The sequence below is a fragment of the Carassius auratus genome, linkage group LG28B, assembly GCF_003368295.1.
Source record: "Carassius auratus strain Wakin linkage group LG28B, ASM336829v1, whole genome shotgun sequence".
NCBI lineage: Eukaryota > Metazoa > Chordata > Actinopteri > Cypriniformes > Cyprinidae > Carassius > Carassius auratus.
This window is the reverse complement of record NC_039293.1, coordinates 291,096-310,650: the sequence shown is the minus strand read 5'-3', so window position 1 is coordinate 310,650 and position 19,555 is coordinate 291,096. Positions and strand designations below refer to the sequence as shown.

General features: G+C 35.7%; 1 protein-coding gene and 1 long non-coding RNA gene across 2 annotated transcripts; both read right to left on the bottom strand.

The window, feature by feature from the left end:
• Positions 1-3,581: 3,581 nt before the first annotated feature.
• LOC113067630 (uncharacterized) lies at positions 3,582-4,328 on the bottom strand. Its single transcript, XR_003279421.1, has 3 exons — positions 4,310-4,328; positions 3,812-3,853; positions 3,582-3,601 (listed from the first exon to the last, which is right to left on the bottom strand). It is a non-coding gene; the product is annotated as an uncharacterized LOC113067630 (long non-coding RNA).
• Positions 4,329-18,832, bottom strand: LOC113067522 (butyrophilin-like protein 10; the record flags this gene model as incomplete). The annotated part of the gene is made up of 11 exons (XM_026239906.1): positions 18,665-18,832; positions 18,454-18,529; positions 15,816-16,163; positions 8,380-8,652; positions 7,299-7,406; positions 6,361-6,402; positions 5,875-5,916; positions 5,569-5,610; positions 4,869-4,913; positions 4,551-4,592; positions 4,329-4,351 (listed from the first exon to the last, which is right to left on the bottom strand). Coding segments are annotated over exons 2-11 (1,023 nt in total), but the record flags the coding sequence as incomplete, so codon positions are not given.
• Between the last annotated feature and the right edge of the window lie 723 nt (positions 18,833-19,555).

Here is a 19,555-nt window from a genome sequence, read left to right as displayed (position 1 = left end):
ACCTTCATCTCTAAAATATATATATTTGAAGGATGTTAAAAGATTAAGGGCTATTTGCTATGTAAAAAAAAAAAACACAATCACACTTGGAACATGGTTAGTCTCTTTTTTTCTCTCTATTTATTAAGATTGTAAACATTTCCTGGTACACAGCTATTGACTTACTGAAATTAGTTAATTAATGATTATTTTTTAATGCAAGGAACATGTTTAAACATCTTTAAGTGCAGCATTAAAGATGTTAAAACGTTATAATGTACAGTCAGTTCTAGATTTACACAGTTCTAGATTGAAGCTGATAAAACAAACAAACAAACAAACAAAAAACTGCATAAATATAAGTAGCCTTATTAACAGTTTTGTCTTGGTCTGTAAAGTCATTAAATCAGGCAATACACTTTCACAAGTTTGAGATTTCAAAATGAGAACAAGGTGAGAATTTAACACAGTATGTTTTTTTAAATCCTCAGCGACAAAATACATTAATTCATTGATTCACTCAAAGACACTTCATAAAAACACACAACTTAAAACAAGACACATCATATTAAACAACTGACTAGCCCACCCTCTCAAAGGCTGAAGACAAGGAGACGTTTTTGACTTTAATTTTAAAAGCATTTAAAGATGTGACCTCTCTAAGTTCCTGAGGGAGACTTTTCCACATCCTCGGCCTCACAACAGCAAAGACCAGATCCCCTTTAAATCTTTTTTTAAATGAATTAGTCTGAATAATCTTTTAACTATGAATTAGTATATTCAGTAAATGGCAAAGATACCCAAGCAATGTACAATGTTTAACCACAAACTCAACTGACTGACTTCTCTCCTGTGTGATTTCACACTGATTGAAACTGTTGTGACCTCCTCACTGAACTCCTTTCCACAAATTGAGCAAAAAAAAAAACAAAAAAAAACAAAACTGTATAAATCACAAAAATAAATCAGATTTTTTTTTTCTTATTGATTGCAAACAATAATTAACTTATTCTCTCAATATTCAAAGTGCGAACAGAGACCAAGTTTTTCTTCAAGAATGACACAGAGCTAAGAGATGATTACAACTACACTACACAGCTCAGTCTGAGATAGTTTTGCTTTTGAGAGATATTGTATGTAGCCTAACTTATGCATATTTGTGACTGGTGAACATCGGTCTATTGTTGTAGTATCATTAGTTTCAGATTCACACACTCCTAAATGTCTGCTCAACATGTCAGTCAGATTGCCTCATAATTCATGTCTAAATGTAGATCATAATTTGTCAACAGTCAAAAGTCTGGCGATGTGAGACACATTACGAATACAGAATAGTTTATGATAAAGTTTCTGATCTAAAGACTTGTATTACATTGCTTCTCAAAACCATCATTAGCTAACTAGTCGTTAGTTCTATTGAACTCTATTAGTTATGATGGAACTTGTGACCTAGTTGCTTTTGGGAAACTTTTGGGTAAGAGTAGATATGAGACATGGACTCCACATCATAAAAGGAGACAAGACCCTCCTGATGATCCACACTCCAGACTCCACACTTAGACTGTTCCACCTCATCATGTTAATGGACTAAATATCACTCAGTTCACTCCTTCACCGGCACCTCATTGTATAAGACACAGTTTTTTTTGTTCTGTTGATGGTGTGTTCACTAAAAACAGAAAGAAAGTATAAAGTTATAAAGGGTCCATAGCAGAATTCATCTTAAGATCAGTAATAAAATAAATATTAGTCACCACTTGAAGACCATTGAAACTAACAGAACTTTAAACAGATTACTTATTTTATAATACACTGTAATGTATTTAATTAATATATTAATAATTCAATATAACCAACAACAAAAAAAAAAGAATTAATTTGGTGTTCAACATGTAACTCTGTGAATGCTGAATATTTTCTAAATTCAGAATAAAGCATTGCATTATTTTAAATGATCACTTATTTCGATTTATAGGTTTTATTAACTGAATAAATAATTAAAATATACATGCATACAGTGTAAACATGCATTCATTTTGTGTGTGTGTCTGAATTCTCTGTTTGATTGGGTTCTGAAGAAAAATTCGGAATAAAGGCATGAAAAAACATTAAATAGCACCGCATGTGGGTATGTATGGTAACTGAATAAATAATTCAAATGTACATTTTATGAACATCCATATATTATAGGGGAGAAATTACTACAAATATAAAAAAATTAAATTAAAACCGGCATTTTTTTTTTTACATTATTAGTGAAATAACCTAATAAAGATAAATTCAACTTGTGTTCCACTTTATCTTAATCTGTACTTGATCATCTTCTGAAGAAAATGCTGAATAAAGGTGAGAGAAAACTTCAGAGGTGTAAAATGCTTGAATAATTTGGTAACACTTTATTTCGATTGTCCACTTTAGACATTCTACTAATAGTAAGTAACTTTGCAACTAGATGTCTACTAGCAGTCATTAGAGTATAAGTAGACTGTCTGCTTGTTATCTTATTAAACTTTTGATGGGTCCACAACATATAACTGACAGTCTACTCTGAGAGTCAGTAGACATGTAGTTGCATATTAATGAGAATTAGTTGACATGTAGTTCATAGAATGTCTAAAGTGTACTATCAAAATAAAGTGTAACCAATAATTTCGTAATAATAAAGGATAAAGTTTCCCTTTAATGGCTGTGTTTTTTGTGTTCCACTGTGCTGCATTGTAATCATTGTTGTTGCACTAGATCGAAGTTTGTGATCTGTGACCTGTGACCTGTGCCATTGCGTTTTGTTCTTGTTTTCTTCCTTTAACCGATCTTTTGTATGTCTGCCTGACAAAATATTTAATGCAGTTGATTTTAAGCTTTCTTTCTTTCTTTCTTTCTTTCTTTCTTTCTGATCATCTTTTGAAGAAAATTCAGAATAAAGGCAAAATAAAACATCATTAAAACACAACTACATATGGTATCTGAATAAATCATTCAAATGTGCATGGCTGAACCAGGAGTATAAAACCATTCATAAGTAGCACAGTAGCACAGTTATAAATAGCAAAAGCCAACAATACATTTTATGGATCAAATAATCGATTTTTCTTTAATGCCAAAAATCATTAGGATATTAAGTAAAGATCATGTCCCATGAAGATATTGTGTAAATTTCCTGCAATAAATATATAAAAACATCATTTTTTATTAGTAATATGCAATGCTAAGAACTTTATTTGGACAACTTTAAAAGTGATTTTTTCAATATTTATTTGTTTTGCAACCTCAGATTCCAGATTTTCAAATAATTGTATCTTTGTATCTATCATATAATTATATGAACAAATAGTGTCATATCCTAACAAACCATACAAGCTAATGCTAATACAAGGAAAGCAATTTTTTCAGCTTTTAATTTAGAAAAATTGACACTTAAGACTGGTTTCGAGGTCCAGGTTCCCATTTTATAAACATGGAACTATTATAGGGGAGAAGTAATTGCAGCAAATAAAAAATTTATTAATTAATAAAATAAGTTTGAAAATGGCAAACATGTTTAAATTTTTAGTAAAATAACAGCCTAATTAGATAAATTCACCTTGTTGTTTTCTCTTCCTCTCCTCCAGTAGATTTTCACGTTCTGAAGAAGAAAATTCAGAATAAAGGCAAGAGAAAACATTAAATTGATAACATCAAGGGTATATATGGTAAGTGAATAATTAAAATGTATATATATAAAATTAAAATTTTATAAACATGCATCTATAAAGGGGATGGAATAATAACTACAAATATAAAAAATAACTTTTTTATTGATAGTGAAATGATAACCTAATAAAGATAAAATCACCTGGTTGAATTCTATTCTTTTCCTTCTGTAATTCTTCGTGTTCTGAAGAAAATTCAGAATAAAGGCAAGAGAAAATAACATTAAAACACAGCTACATGTGGTAACTGATCAAATAATTCAAATGTGTATTTGTGATCCTGGAGCACAAAACCAGTCATAAGTAGCATGAGTTTATTTGTAGCAAAAGCCAACAATACCCTCAGATTCCAGATTTTCAAATAATTGTATCTCGGCTAAATATTGTGATACCCTAACAAACCATCCAATAATGGAAAGATTATTTATTCAGCTTTCAGATTAGGTATAAACCTCAATTTCAAGAAAATGACACTTAAGACTGGTTTTGAGGTCCAGGGTCACATTTTACAAACATGCAACTATTATAGGGGAGAAATAATTACAGCAAATATAAAATAACTGATTAAATAAAAAAAATTGAAAATGGCAAAAAAAATGTAAATTATTAGTAAAATAATAATCCAATAAAGATAAATTCACCTTGTTGAATTCTCTTCTTCTCCTCCTGTGGTTTTTCACGTTCTGAAGAATATTCAGAATAAAGGCAAGAGAAAACATTACATAGATAACATCAAGGGTATATATGGTAAGTGAATAATTCAAATGTACATTTAATAAACATGTATCTATTAAGGGGATGGAATAATAGCTACAGATATAAAAAAGGAAAAAATGTGTTTTAATTGATAATGAAATAATAACCTAATAAAGATAAATTCACCTTGTTGAAATCTGAGCTTCTCCTGCTCTAGTTTTTCACGTTCTGGAGAAAATTCAGAATAAAGGCAAGTGAAAATATCATTAAATATATAGACCATAATTATTTCTTACTGAAGAAGAAGAATGACAAATAAAACAGAAATAATATTTAAATAATATGTAAATAAATGAATTAATAAAAAATGTAATATTACAAAACATACAGGACCTCCGATATACACAAAAACATATTTGAATACACAGTGTCTGTTAAGTAGATATTTGTGGATGAAAACAAAATTTACATTAAATATGAAATTATAACTTTAAAAAAAATCACCTTGTTTTATTCTCTGGTTCTCATCCTGTAAAAGTTCACTGTATTCTGAAGAAAATTAAGAATAAAGGCAAGAGAAAATAACATTAAAACACAGCTACATGTGGTAACTGAATAAATAATTAAAAAATGTGTATTTGTGACACTGGAGCACAAAACCATTAATAAGCAGCATTTATTTGTAGCAAAAGCAAACAATACATTGTATGGGTTAAAATTATTGATTTTACTTTTATGCCAAAAATCATTAAGATAAGTAAAGATCATGTCCCAATGAAGATATTGTGTAAATTACCTACCATAAATATATAAAAACATCATTTTTGATTAATATGCATTGTCAATAACTTCATTTGGACAACTTTAAAAGTGATTTTCTCAATATTTAGATTCCAGATTTTCAAATAGTTGTAATCTCTGCTAAATATTATGATATCCTAACAAACCATACAACAATGGAAAGCTAATTTATTCAGCTTTCAGATTATGTATGAAAAGTTGACACTTAAGACTGGTTTTGTGGTCTAGGGTCACATTTTACAAACATGCAATTATTATGGGGAGAAATAATTACAGCAACTATAACATAAATGAATAAATAAACTAACTTTGAAAATAGCATATATATATATATATATATATATATATATATATATATATATATATATATTAGTAAAACAATAACCTAATAAGATAAATTTACCTTGTTGTTTTCTCTTCCTCTCCTCCAGTAGTTTATCACGTTCTGAAGAATATTCAGAATAAAGGCAAGAGAAAACATGAATAACAAATATAAAATAAATGAATAAATAAACTAACTTTGAAAATGGCAAAAAAAAAAAAAAAAATAAAATAAAATAATATATATATATATATATATATATATATATATATATATATATATATATATATATATATATATATATATATATATATATATATATATATATATATATATATATATATATATAATTATTAGTAAAACAATAACCTAATAAGATAAATTCACCTTGTTGTTTTCTCTTCCTCTCCTCCAGTAGTTTATCACGTTCTGAAGAATATTCAGAATAAAGGCAGGAGAAAACATTAAATTGATAACATATGGTAAGTGAATAATTAAAATGTACATTTTAGAAACATGCATCTATTAGGGGGTGGAATAATAGCTACAAATATAAAAAAGGACAAAAATGTTTAAATTGATAGCTGATCACGTTCTGAAGAAATTCAGAATAAAGGCAAGAGAAAATAACATTAAATATATAGACCATAATTATTTTTTGCTGAGGAAGAAGAATGACAAATAAAACAGAAAGAATATTTTAATAATATGTAAATAAATGAATTAATAAAAAAAATAAAATATTACAAAAACGTACAGGATCAAGATATATACATAAACATATTTGAATATACAGTGTCTGTTAAGTAGATATTTTGAGGATGAAAACTTTACAATAAAAATTATATTATCACTAAAAAAATACAAATTCACCTTCTTTTTCTGTCATGTACTCATTCTGTCGTTTGTTGTGTTCTGAAGAAATAAAGAACAAAAGCAAGAGAAGGTGACCTAGTTGACCTTAGATATACACTTTCCCTCATATGACAAATAGTATATGAATACACAGTGTGTTCTGATTAAATATTTTGTGGATGAAATGTATAGATTTACTTTTTTTGTCTTTTATTGTATTCAGTCAAACATAACATTTTTGGAGAGCAAAATTAATACAATTATAATTAAAGAATAAGGACTGCAAAAACCATTATATTATTTATTGAAATTTCAACTGGAATAAGGACACAATCACGTGCATCTGCTCCTGTTTCTCTGTGATAGTAGGGCTACACAATACAATGCCAATTTTACACAATTTTAAGAAGAAAATGTTTTGTTTTATAGGAATACATTTGATAATATTTGGATATTTGTACATTAGGATAAGCCTAAATTAGGGATGGCTGAGGAAGGTTGTATCAAATGGGCAGAAAGCAGAGTGGCTGATTATACCATCAAGTGTGTGTCCATAAAAGCAGGTTGGTACAGTAAAATATGGTCAAACATTTTTTGTTAGGCAATTATAGCGTGTGTCACCAGCCACTGTCATATTTAATATTGAACATGGCTGAGATAGACTGCTCCAAAATTACTTGGCTCATTCAACTGTATACAGACACAAAACTTTTCAACACGTAAGATTTTAGACCCTCAAAACGCGGACAAAAACAGAACAATAAGCAAAATATATGGGTATAGGATGATAAAAATTGTAGGAATGGCATAGAATATTTACTTGCGACACAAATGTTTTGTTGTAAATACATTTTATTGTTGTAAATAAAATAAACATAAACATGTGACAACCAGCCTAGGATCCCTTATTTATTTAAATCAAATATATTTATCAAACAAACAAACAATAATTTTACCTCTGTTTGTATGAACAAACGCAGCTAACAGTATTCCAGAAATCACAACAAGTACAGCAGCAATTGTAGACAAGATGATTAATGTCCTCCAAGGATTAAAACTCTTACCTGCAACACAACACAGTGACTTCGAGCACATTGTGTCCAGTCAAACATTTATATTTGATAAAAAATTATTAATAACACAAGCAAGATACATTTGTATACATACACAGTAAAAAAAATGCAACTACTGTAAAACTAACACTGCTGATGCTTTCTGATTTACATACCCTAATGTTATGCACTACATTCAGAATTAAAGGGTAACTTTGCTGATTTTCAACCAACTTGTATCATTACATTGTCAGTAGTCTATGTAAATAAACAAGATTACATTTTTGATAAAAATTATATCACACACTTCTGCTCACACACTCACGACGCTGAGCCATGAATGCGCTAACAACAGAGCTGGAAGAGAAGACAATGCTGAATATAGTCGTCATTTTTGGACTAAAATTTATTTTCGATGCTTCAAAAAATTCTAACTGACACTCTGATGTCACATGGACTACTTTGATGATGTTTTTCTTACCTTTCTGGACACGGACAGTATACCATACACACAGCTTCAATGGAGGGACTGAGAGCTCTCGGACTGAATCTAAAATATGTTAAACTGTGTTCCGAAGATAAATGAAGGTCTTACAGGTTTGGAACGGCATGAGGGTGAGTTATTAATTACATGATTCTCATTTTTGTCTGAACTAACCCTTTAAGTTCTACTGCTATAGTTGTTTTGGTTAAAGTAACTCAAAAGTAATAAAGGAGTAATGTAACGCATTACAATTCTGAGACAGTAATATTGTAATGTAAGGAATTATTTTTAAATGACAGTTACAAGTAATGTACAATGTATTACAGCTTGAAAGTAACTTTCACAACACTGTTTATTTGTCAGTAAAACATATACGACAATCTAACAATACAAAGTGAGTTAGAAATCTGGTAAGTTACACTTTATTTGATCTACTCTACAGCAACAAATAACCATAAAAATATTTAAAAAACTGCACAACAAAAATGTATCAGTACGTACTTGAGGTCACAATCAGTGTCTCCAGCATGTGATGTCTCAGTCTGACTCTGCAGTGAATCTTGTCATCTATGTGTTGTACAGTGATGGTGTGCTTCACACTGAACCCGTCTGTGTTTCTTTGCATTTCTGTTGTTTCTGAACTCAAGCTTGCTCCTTCACTGTTCAGCCACTCAAGAAAAGGTTCAGGGTTCCAACCTTCAGATTCACACTGTAGATGAAGCCCACCTGATTGATCAAACCCATCTACAGTGATCACTGGAGGACTTCCTACAGCTACAGAGACCAAGATAAAGAACATTCAATGGGTGCATAACCTTATTTTATCTGCCTATAAACCTGTTTTTGTTCTGCCTTTTTGTGTTAGTTTGAAGCTAACAAAAGCATCAAACAAAAGCATCAAACAAAATCATAAAGGAGCAACACACAGGGGAGACTGTGGATGGTTTGAACACCTTTTACTTTAAGGTCTGTAATTTGCTGTAACGCCTGCAACTTTTATAAAACATCACATTTGTGTGCTTTCAAAATAGTTTTGAAATCTACAGTTTATACCTTCAAGATTATGTGCAGATAATACTATTGTTACAACTATTCCCACTAGCAAGGTGAGCTGTAAGAGTAATAGAAAACTTGATGAACAAAAAAAAAAATAGAAAGTCCTTATATGGAGATGGTTTGGGCGTGTTTGATGCAAATTAATAAAACAAATTTGGGCGCACAGTAATTTCTAAAACCTATAATTCAACAGAAGAAATGGTCTGGAACAAATTCATGTGTGTACGCACATGCTGTGATATGACAGGGGCTAATGTTTTGTGAAAAGTTATCCTGTGATTATTGAGAATGAGACCCAGTGTGTGTGCTTGTTAGTCACTTTCTCGTTGTATCAAATGTGGGCTTATACACCATCCCATTTCATTGTGTTCAATCTTTGTGGGCCCAGTATGAAAATTGTGTGACAATCTGTGCAAAACATAACACTTCAAGCCCTTATAGACAATGTTCCCTCTTAGCTGCTTAACACGCAAAAATTATAGTCAAAATTTAAGAATTGCAATGAAGAGGTAAACCACTATGAAGTTGATATATCTCTAGAGTTAGAACCAGTGAATGCGGTTTACAGGTTTCATAGAAAAAGAACGATGTGCGCCAAATGAGTCGCTGTAGAAACCGAATAATGGTTGCAGACGAAATAGCTCAAATCGAGAGCCAATACAAACTCAATGCAATGCGAACTTAATGACGTGAAATAAAACGTCCTTATGTTTTAAAGAAGTGTGGCTTGATTAAGTGCTGGAAATAGCGGATGATCTCATGTATTTACAGTCACACAAGGGTGTATTGTGCAAACTGTACTTCATAGCAATGTTTAGATTCACGTACACAGTGTATTTTTTCTTTGAAAATATTTAAGTTGCAGATCTCAGCAGTGTTGTAATGCAACAAAATAAAAATACTTTGTTACAGTACTTAAGTGTTTTTTGGGAGTATCTGTACTTTACTTGAGTTTTTATATTTCAGCCAACTTTTACTTTTACTCCACTACATTTCCTAATGAAAATGTACACTTTTATTCCGATTCAACAAAATAATTAGAAGAACAGGACTTTAGGAAAGCAGGTTTGACGAATCAGTGGTCTGGCGTTTGCAAGTTAGACTCTTAAAAACACCTTTACTCATGTGCAAACAAGTGCGCTGCTCACAAACACAGATTATTTCAATTCAAGTCGAGTCAGGGGTGTGTGGACACAGCATCATCTGCGATAATATTGTAAGTGTTATTATAATGATGTGCAATCTGACGTTATCAAGTAGGCCATATCACCAAATCATACAAAGAGTGGGCACGCACATTGATTTATTAGTCTATTAAAACACAAAATTCCAGGCTTTCTAAATCGTAGACAGAAAAAATCCTTCTGTATGCTTTTTATATTTATATTATTTCATTTAGGCATGGTTAAATTAATATATATCACACAAAGAGTACAGTTTTTCTGCAGATGCATGAAAACATAAAATAATAATTTTATGCAAGTTCAGTAAAGCAATAAACGACTTAAATTTTTAGATATTATATTGCTAGTTTTGCTCAGTTTTGCCAACGAAAATAGTTCCAAATGAAGATTACAGCACTGCTTTGCGTTTCTGAGCAGTGGACAGTGTTTACTTATTGAATGAATCAGCTTTTTGAACAAATCGGTTAAATAAATGATTCAGTGATTCACTCATTAACACAATCAAATGCTTTGTTTCTGAACGAATCAGCCATTTGAATCAACATTTACTCATATTTTCACTATCAATAATTAAGTACATTTAAGATAAAAAAACTATATATTTTAGTACTTTAGTACTATAAATATCACATACTTTAAGACTTTTACTCAAGTAATATTATAAATAGTGACTTTAACTTCTACCAAAGTAATTTTCTGGTAAGATAGCTATAATTTTACCTGAGTATGACTTTCAGGTACTTGATCTCAGTTTATATGCTTCTGCTTGTTTTCTATTCTCTTCTATCATTTTAAATGCTTCAGTTTTTGATATTATATTATGTTAGGCCTATATTATAAACCTTATAAATAACTGACCTTGTTTTTTAATGAAGTGACTTACGCTCATCAAAGCTGTATTTATTTCATTTAAAATACAGAAAAAACAACAACAGTAATATTGTGAACTATTATGTTAATGCAATTTCTAATATTGTCACGGTTGGTAAACCGTGATCTTGGGGTGTTTGCACTTTGTGGTGAAGTCTGTGTGTTTCGCGTCTGCACTGATTAGCTTGTGGGCGTCTCCGTTAATTGTCATCAGCAACAGCTGTCACTCATTACTCATCCCCTATATATTGGCTTGTCTCACGTCTTGTGTTTGTGAGATCGTTGTTTAATGTTGGCTCTGTTTGTTGGCGCTAGTGTTGTCTGCGTTGGATGTCTGTGTTTTCCCAGAACCTCATCCACTCTCCGCACTTCCACTCAGCCATGAACACTTACCTCCGGCTCTATTCCCCACAGTTCCTGTGCCATCCTCTCCTGCTTTCTACTCACCGTCATCATCCGGACTACGCACCTTCTCTCCGCCATCATCCGGATTCCTCACCTCCTCACCACCACCTCGGAGTGTCGTCTTCTCAGCCTCATTGTTCCCTTGTGTTTGTTTGTTTATCTCACTTCATTAAAACTGTTAACTCGCATCTGTTTCCTGACTTTCCTTCACTCCATCCATCACAGAATGATCTCACCACAACATGGAAGCAGCGAGCACCAACACCCTCACAGACTTTATGCACCACAGTGGCCAACGCATGGATCAGCAGCAGGAGAGCATCTCTAACACCGGACGCGCTATCCGAGCGCTGGTGGCACAGGTGTCCGAGCTCACCCAGCGGATCCATCAGCTCACATCTCCCACTGTGCCCATCGCACCGCCTGCGCCGTCCGTCCCCCGGGAGATTCCCCAGGACCACTTCCGGCCAGAGCCGCGACTTCCGGCGCCGGAGAATTATTCAGGTGAGCCAGCGTTTTGCAGAACTTTCTTAACCAAGTGTTCAATGCATTTCGCCCTACAGCCCCGCACCTTCGCCACCGAGGATTCTAAGGTGGCGTTCACACTTACGTTATTATCCGGCAAGGCTGTCTTATGGGGGACGGCTGTGTGGGAGAACCAACATCCGTGTTGTGCCTCATTCCACGCCCTCTCTGAGGAAATGATGAAAGTATTCGACCGTGCCGCGGCCGGCAGGGAAGCCGCTCATCAACTCTCGGAACTCTGTCAAGGCTCTTCATCAGTGACTGATTACTCCATCGAGTTCCGCACCCTGGCGGCCGCGAGCCAGTGGAATGAGGCCGCGCTGTGGGATCGATTCCTGCATGGGTTATCCGACCGTGTTCAGAAAAAGATCTACCTCCTCGAGCTGCCCCCCACTCTCAACGAACTCATAGAGTTGGCTCTATGGTTCGACGCACGGATTAATCGCCTGGGTCGCCAACCCAGTCCTTCTCGCCCTACCATCTCTCCTGCTAGGGGGCGCTTGAGTCGAGAGAACACGAGCCCATGCAGGTGGGTAGTGTTGTCCCATACAGTGTTGTCCCAACGTGCTGCTTCGGACGATAAGGTACATCCTTGCGCGTTTTTCTCTCATCGACTATCTCCTGCCGAACGTAATTATGACATTGGCAATAGAGAGTTGTTGGCCGGCAAATTAGCGTTAGAAGAATGGCGTCACTGGTTGGAAGGTTCAGGGGTTCCTTTTATTGTCTGGACCAATCATAAGAATTTAGAGTACATTAGAGCTGCCAAAAGACTAAATTCCAGGCAGGCTCGGTGGGCACTTTTTTTTTGGTCATTTTTGTCAATGTCAAACCCGACTCTTTATCACGTCTTTTTGATCCCTCTGCCCGCATGGTGACTCCCAAGTACATTTTACCTGAGAAGTTAGTGGTCTCAGCACTCGTATGGGAGGTCAAGTCGAAGGTCAAGACAGCCTTACAAGGGGTAAGGCCTCCGTCCAGTTGTCCACCGAACCGTTTATTTGTGCCAGAGGAGTAAAGGTCCGAAGTGGTCCAGTGGGGTCATTGTTCTAATGTTCTAATGTCGCTTGTCACCCAGGGATAAGTAGAACTAATGGGTTGGTTAGAAAACGATTCTGGTGGCCACGTATAGCTCGCGACGTCCGCAATTTTGTTTTGGCTTGCTCAGTTTGCGCCAGTGGTAAGTCATCTAACCGACCTCCTGATGGGCTTCTTCAACCGCTGTCTGTCCCTTCAAAACCCTGGTCCCACATCGCTCTAGATTTTGTTACTGCCCTCCCGCCCTCTAATGGCATGACGGTCGTTTTCACCGCAGTGGACAGGTTCTCGAAGGCGGCACATTTCATTCCCTTGCCCAAATTACATACAGCCAAGGAGACAGCGGTCACTGTCCTAGATCACGTCTTTCGTCTTCATGGCCTCCCGGTAGATTTGGTTTCGGACAGGGGATCAGTTCAGTTCATATCCAAATTTTGGAAAGAGTTTTGCAAATTGTTAGGAGCATCAGTTAGCTTGTCTTCGGGTTATCATCCCCAAAGCAATGGACAATCTGAGCGAGCCAACCAAGATTTAGAGAGGACGTTGCGATGTTTGGTCTCCAAGAATCCTTCTTCCTGGAGTCAACAACTCTCTATGGTGGAGTACGCCCACAATTCGTTGCCAGTGTCAGCTACGGGCCTGTCTCCATTTCGGTGTAGTGTAGGGTACCAGCCACCAGTCTTTCCCAGTCTGGAATCTGAAGTCGCGGTACCCTTCCCCCACGCTTTTGTCCAGAGGTGTCACCGCACCTGGACCAGAGCCCACGAGACTCTGCTCTGGATGAGGGAGCGCACTAAGGCCAAGGCCGATCGCCACCGGTCAAAGCCTCCCGTTTACGCCGTGGGTCAAAAGGTGTGGATTTCTACTAGTAACATTCCTCTGCGTTCCGTTTCTAATAAATTAGCTCCCAAATTTATCGGCCCGTTTACTATCACCAAGATCATTAGTCCGGTGACAGTCCACCCTAAACTACCTCCTGCGTACAAGAGGATACACCCCGCCTTTCATGTGTCCAAAATTGAACCCGTGTTTTATGCACGTATTAATCCGCCTACTCCGGTTCCCCCGCCACTGCGTCTCGTAGAGGAACCGACTTATTCGGTTAATCGTATTCTGGACTCCAGACGGAGGGGACGAGGATTCCAGTACCTGGTGGACTGGGAAGGTTACGGTCCAGAGGAGAGGAGTTGGGTACCTGCTAGGGACATATTGGATCACTCCCTCATTGATGACAACAATCAGCAGGTAGGCCCTTCTGGGAACTCCAAGAGGAGTTCTTAGAGGGGGGGGGGGGGGGAGTACTGTCACGGTTGGTAAACCGTGATCTCGGGGTGTTTGCACTTTGTGGTGAAGTCTGTGTGTTTCGCGTCTGCACTGATTAGCTTGTGGGCGTCTCCGTTAATTGTCATCAGCAACAGCTGTCACTCATTACTCATCCCCTATATATTGGCTTGTCTTACGTCTTGTGTTTGTGAGATCGTTGTTTAATGTCGGTTACACTGTTTGTTGGCTCTAGTGTTGTCTGCGTTGGATGTCTGTGTTTTCCCAGAACCTCATCCACTCTCCTCACTTCCACTCAGCCACGAACACTTTCCTTTGGCTCTATTCCCCACAGTTCCTGTGCCATCCTCTCCTGCTGTCTACTCACCGTCATCATCCGGACTACGCACCTTCTCTCCGCCATCATCCGGATTCCTCACCTCCTCACCACCACCTCGGAGTGTTGTCTTCTCAGCCTCATCTCACTTCATTAAAACTGTTCACTCATATCTGTTTCCTGACTTTCTTTCACTCCACTGTCACAAATATTAGTTAGGCCTACCTATTTTAATATACTTTAAAATGTAATGTATTCCTGGTGAAGCAAATCTGAATTTTCACCATCATTACTTCAGTCTTCAGTCTCACATGATCCTAAAATATAAATATTTTCTAACAACGTAAGTCTTTACTGTCTCTTTTTATCCATTTAACACATACTTGCTGAATAAACAGATTCATTGAAAAAAAAAAGATAAGTAGGAAAACAATTATTGACCCCAAACTTTTGAATAGTATAGTGTATATTGTTACACACAATTTCTATTTTGAATAAACAGTTGTTTTTTTTTTTTTTTTTTTTTTTACTTTTTTATTTATCACTTACTCACATTTCACTGCTGGTTATATATGCTATATATAATTTTGTATGTGACGAATAAAAATCTTGAATCAAAGAATCCTGAAAATTATCACAGTTCCTAAAAAATATTAAGCACCACAGCTGTTTCCAACATTGATTATAAATTTGCAAATTAGAATGATTTCTGAAGGATCATGTGACACTGATAATTCTGCTTTGCTTTACAGGAAAACATTACATTTTAAAGTAAAATAAAGTAGAAAACTTTTATTTTAAATTGCAATAATATTTCACAATATTATTTTATGAAATAATATTCAGTATTTTATATCAAATAGGTACAGCCTTGATGAGCCTAAGAAACTTCTTTAAAACAATTACTCATCCCAAACTTTTGAACGGCAGTGTATTATACTTTTTTTAAATATTCTCAGGTAACCTACTGTACATTATTTAGTTACATCAAGTATAAATAGCTCATTAAAAATAAAAGTTACACACTTTTTTTTGTTTGCGCTGTACAGGTCTGGTATATAGAATGTTTTTGCTCAGGTGGCTGAAATGTCGGCGCAATAGAGAATGGTTTTATATTCGGCAATAAAAAAAATGAGATGGAACATTGCTTATACAACCCATTACAACTGACCCCATGTTACACACACCCCAGTCTTCCCTACACCAAAGCTTCAAGTCTAAAATCATTCAAATCAATGTTTGTTTGTCAATGGTTTACTCACCTTCAACACTGATATCAAGAGAAGCATAATCAGACCAGGATTTGGACTGAATTAAACACTTGTAACGTCCTTCATCAGAGACTTGGACAGATGAGAGTTTGAGTGATGCATCTCCTCTCTGTAATTCTTCATGATTCAGTTTTGTTCTCCCTCTGTAGGACTGATTTGTGTTCCTGTCTTCATGATCCTCATAGAGATGCACTAGTTGTGAGTTTTTCAGATCAGATCTAAACCACTCCACTCTCATGTCCACAACACTGATGCTGGGTTTAACTGAACAGGGCAGAATCACATCTTCACCAGCTACAGCAAATACAGTATCTGCAGGACTCACTACTTCATACCGGTCTGTTACAAGAGAAAGAAAGCTGTTAAAAAGGCTCTCTTTTGATCTGTTTCACTGGCATTGCATCAGTTGATGATGCTTTAGAGAAACTCATATTTCTCAGAAATGCTGAAGCCTGCATTGGATCACATCTGTGCACTTGCACAGACAAATTCAATCTCAGCATGTGCACATGAATGAGGCCTTCTGCCTATATAAGTTGCTGCAAAATGCAATTTGATTTTAATCTTTCTCCTTCAGCATAAAAATCATCTCCACACTGACGCAAAAGAAAAAAGAGCCTTCCTGCTCAACATGGAAGAGCTTCAGCAGTGGATTATGATGCTGACAGCGGTCTCAGCTGAGAAGGGCACTTCTCCCCTGTGGCTATTCGGTTAAACCTGATGTGTCTCGTGTTTGCCTTCCAACCCCTTACTCAGTTCGGGGTGTCAGGGGCATTGTGATGTAATAAAAATCAATCACCTTCACAAGAAGAGCACTTCTCCTCTTCACAGCAGCATGAACATTATCAGTTCCTCGCCCCAGTGCAGGAACCTACCTCTTAAAGCACTTCAGCCCCTCACCACCTGAATCCTGGCTTTGAAAGCCATTTCAGGTGTGTCAAAATAGGTCTTGGAAACAATAAGATGAGGCTTTTTGGTTCATATTGCTTGCAGACCTTCCCATTTCTACTTTCAGTCCAAAGTAGAAAGTTTACAAGTGAAGAGTGCCATGGAGCTTGTTCCAGCAGCCCGCAACGTGTCAGGGTTTACAGCAGTTACTTCAAACAAAGATAGCCCCCCATTACAAACCTTTTTTGAGATTCACATTCAAAGGGATGGCTTACCAGAATACTTTCTGTCCTGACTGTCTCTGGCACCATGCATCTTAAACAAGAGAATGGATTCGGCCCTTGCCCCCCGTGACAGAAAGAAGTAGGCATCCTGAATTATCTCAATGACTGGCTTGTTCTGGCCTGGTCAGAGCATGAGCTATGTGCACAAAGATCCCTGTTCCTCAGCCATTTGGAATGTCCCTCAAATGGGGGCTAGCTTTCACCATAACAATCTCTGAATTTTCAGCAGCTTGCTCCATTGTTCAAGGTCTGGAACTTACTTCCCCTAAAGACATTTCAGAGGCTACTAGGCCTAATGGCAGCTGCCTCTTCAGTACTACCACTGGACCACTTCAATATTGTCTGAAAGCCTGGGTCCTGCCCCATACTTGGTATCTGGGACTCAGGGTGAACCAAGGCTGTGACAAGGCCCTGGCCCCTTGGAGAGCTTCCCATCTTTACTAGTTGGAGATTGATCTGGGGCTGGTCTCCAGAAGGAAAATTGTCAAGACAGATGCTTCCAACTCGGGTTGGGATGCCGTGTGTGACGGCAGACCAGCATTTGGCACACTGGCACATCAACTGCCTAGAAATTATGGCAGTTATTCTGGTGCTCAAGGTCTTCCTGTCAATTCTGAAAAGGCACCATGTCCTGGTCCATTCAGACAACATGATGTTGGTAGCCAACATAAACCACCAAGGGGGGCTCAGGATGCACCCTGTGTACCAGCTGGTGAGGGGTCTCCTTCTGTGAGCACAACAAAACCTTCATTCGGTGAAGGCAGTGCACCCTCATGTCTTTCTACGAAATATAGATATATAGGGATATTTATGCCTTCACTTTATGCAAAATAGCTAAATAGATTAAACATTCTTTCTAACATCTCCTTTTGTGTTCCAGAGAAGAAATTCGGGTTTAAAAATATATGAAATTACATTTAAAGGGATAATGAACTATCCGCTTAAATTAGACAAAGCAAACAAACAGTTTTTACATTATATGCAGTTATTACATTATAAGTTGCTCTAGGACAGTTAAAATACACTGAATAATTCTTATCTTCATTATAATATATATATATATATATATATATCTGGTTTGACAATCCAGCACCAGAAAAAATACAAGACAAACATTTTTCCTAAAAAACGTGTTTCCATGTAAATCACCATCTGTTGTTTCCCCACAAAAACCTCAGCTCTGCATCAGTTCAGCTGAGGATTCATTCACTACGTTAAACTACATAAAACACAGCCTGTTAACACTTTTATGCTTGTGTTACTTATTACATGGATCCTTTGAATACATGCTTCTGATTGGTCAATCTTGTCATTCAGTGGTCAAATATTAATGAATAATGAATCTTCAGTTGGACTGTGACCGACCGATTGTACATTTTCACTTATAAAAGTTACTTATTACTTCTCTCTTACTTTTTGTTTTACACATGAACACAAACTTAAATACAAATACTTACCTGATCTTGCGTAAGTAATTCCACTAATAATCAAGAGGGTCAAAAAAATGAAATTCATCTTTGAAGGATATGGATACTGAAAAGAAAAATATGAAAACAGAGACATGCATTATAACCAGAAAACTCACAGAATGGTGAGTTAACATGCATGTGTTTTCTTTATGTTACACATAACAGAAAATCTTAATTCAGAAAATCTATGAATACTTACTTGTTCAAGTGTGTTTCTCAATTCTTCCACGACTTACCTTAAATTCAATACTCTCAAGAGTGGTAATAAATTCAAGATCATACAGAGATCATTCCTGGTTTAGTTTTACTTTCTCATTTCACATGTGAACGTCTTAAATGATTACACAGTTCGTCCAATCATACTAGTGTTACACCCTCCTCCGTACTGTCTAGAAGCAGGGAGGAGTAAGGTTTTTTTTTTTTTTTTGTAGGACCTTGAGGACTTGAGGACTTTGAGTTTATAACTGACATTCATGGAGGGGCATGATAAAATGTTTTGAATCAATTTGCAGTTTCTTACTGGTTTAAACACCATACACTTTTCAGAAAACAAATAACACCAAAATAAGGGATGTTTTAGAAAAATTAATAATCTATTGAGGTGTGGCATATTTAATGTATTCTGCAAAGTGCAGTTTCCGTTGTCTTTTTCATATTAATATAGCAGAATACAAAGAAAAAAAGAAAATAGCAACAGAACAAAGCGTACTGGAAAAAGCTAATGTCACAGATATACTTGACATAAATGTCACAACAAATGTGTAGAATCAAGTCTCAAGTCTTTATTTTGCCAGAACGACCCACATCGCCTGGAATTCATTTTGGTGAATTGGCTCACACAAGACAGTACAACATAACATATTATACAATAAAAACATGAAATCTAAACAGAAAACAAATACTTAAAATTACTGCTATAATAATTAGTAATAAAGCTAATCAGACAAAGTGCTAGTAGATTTAGTAACCCTAAGAAGAAGGAGGGCATAGCTGTGTCTGTAAAAGGAAAGTAGATAGAAATTGTTGTTGTGAGTTGAGAGTGCTATTAGAAAAATGAGTGGTTTTGGATCTTATGCTTCCTAACCTCCTG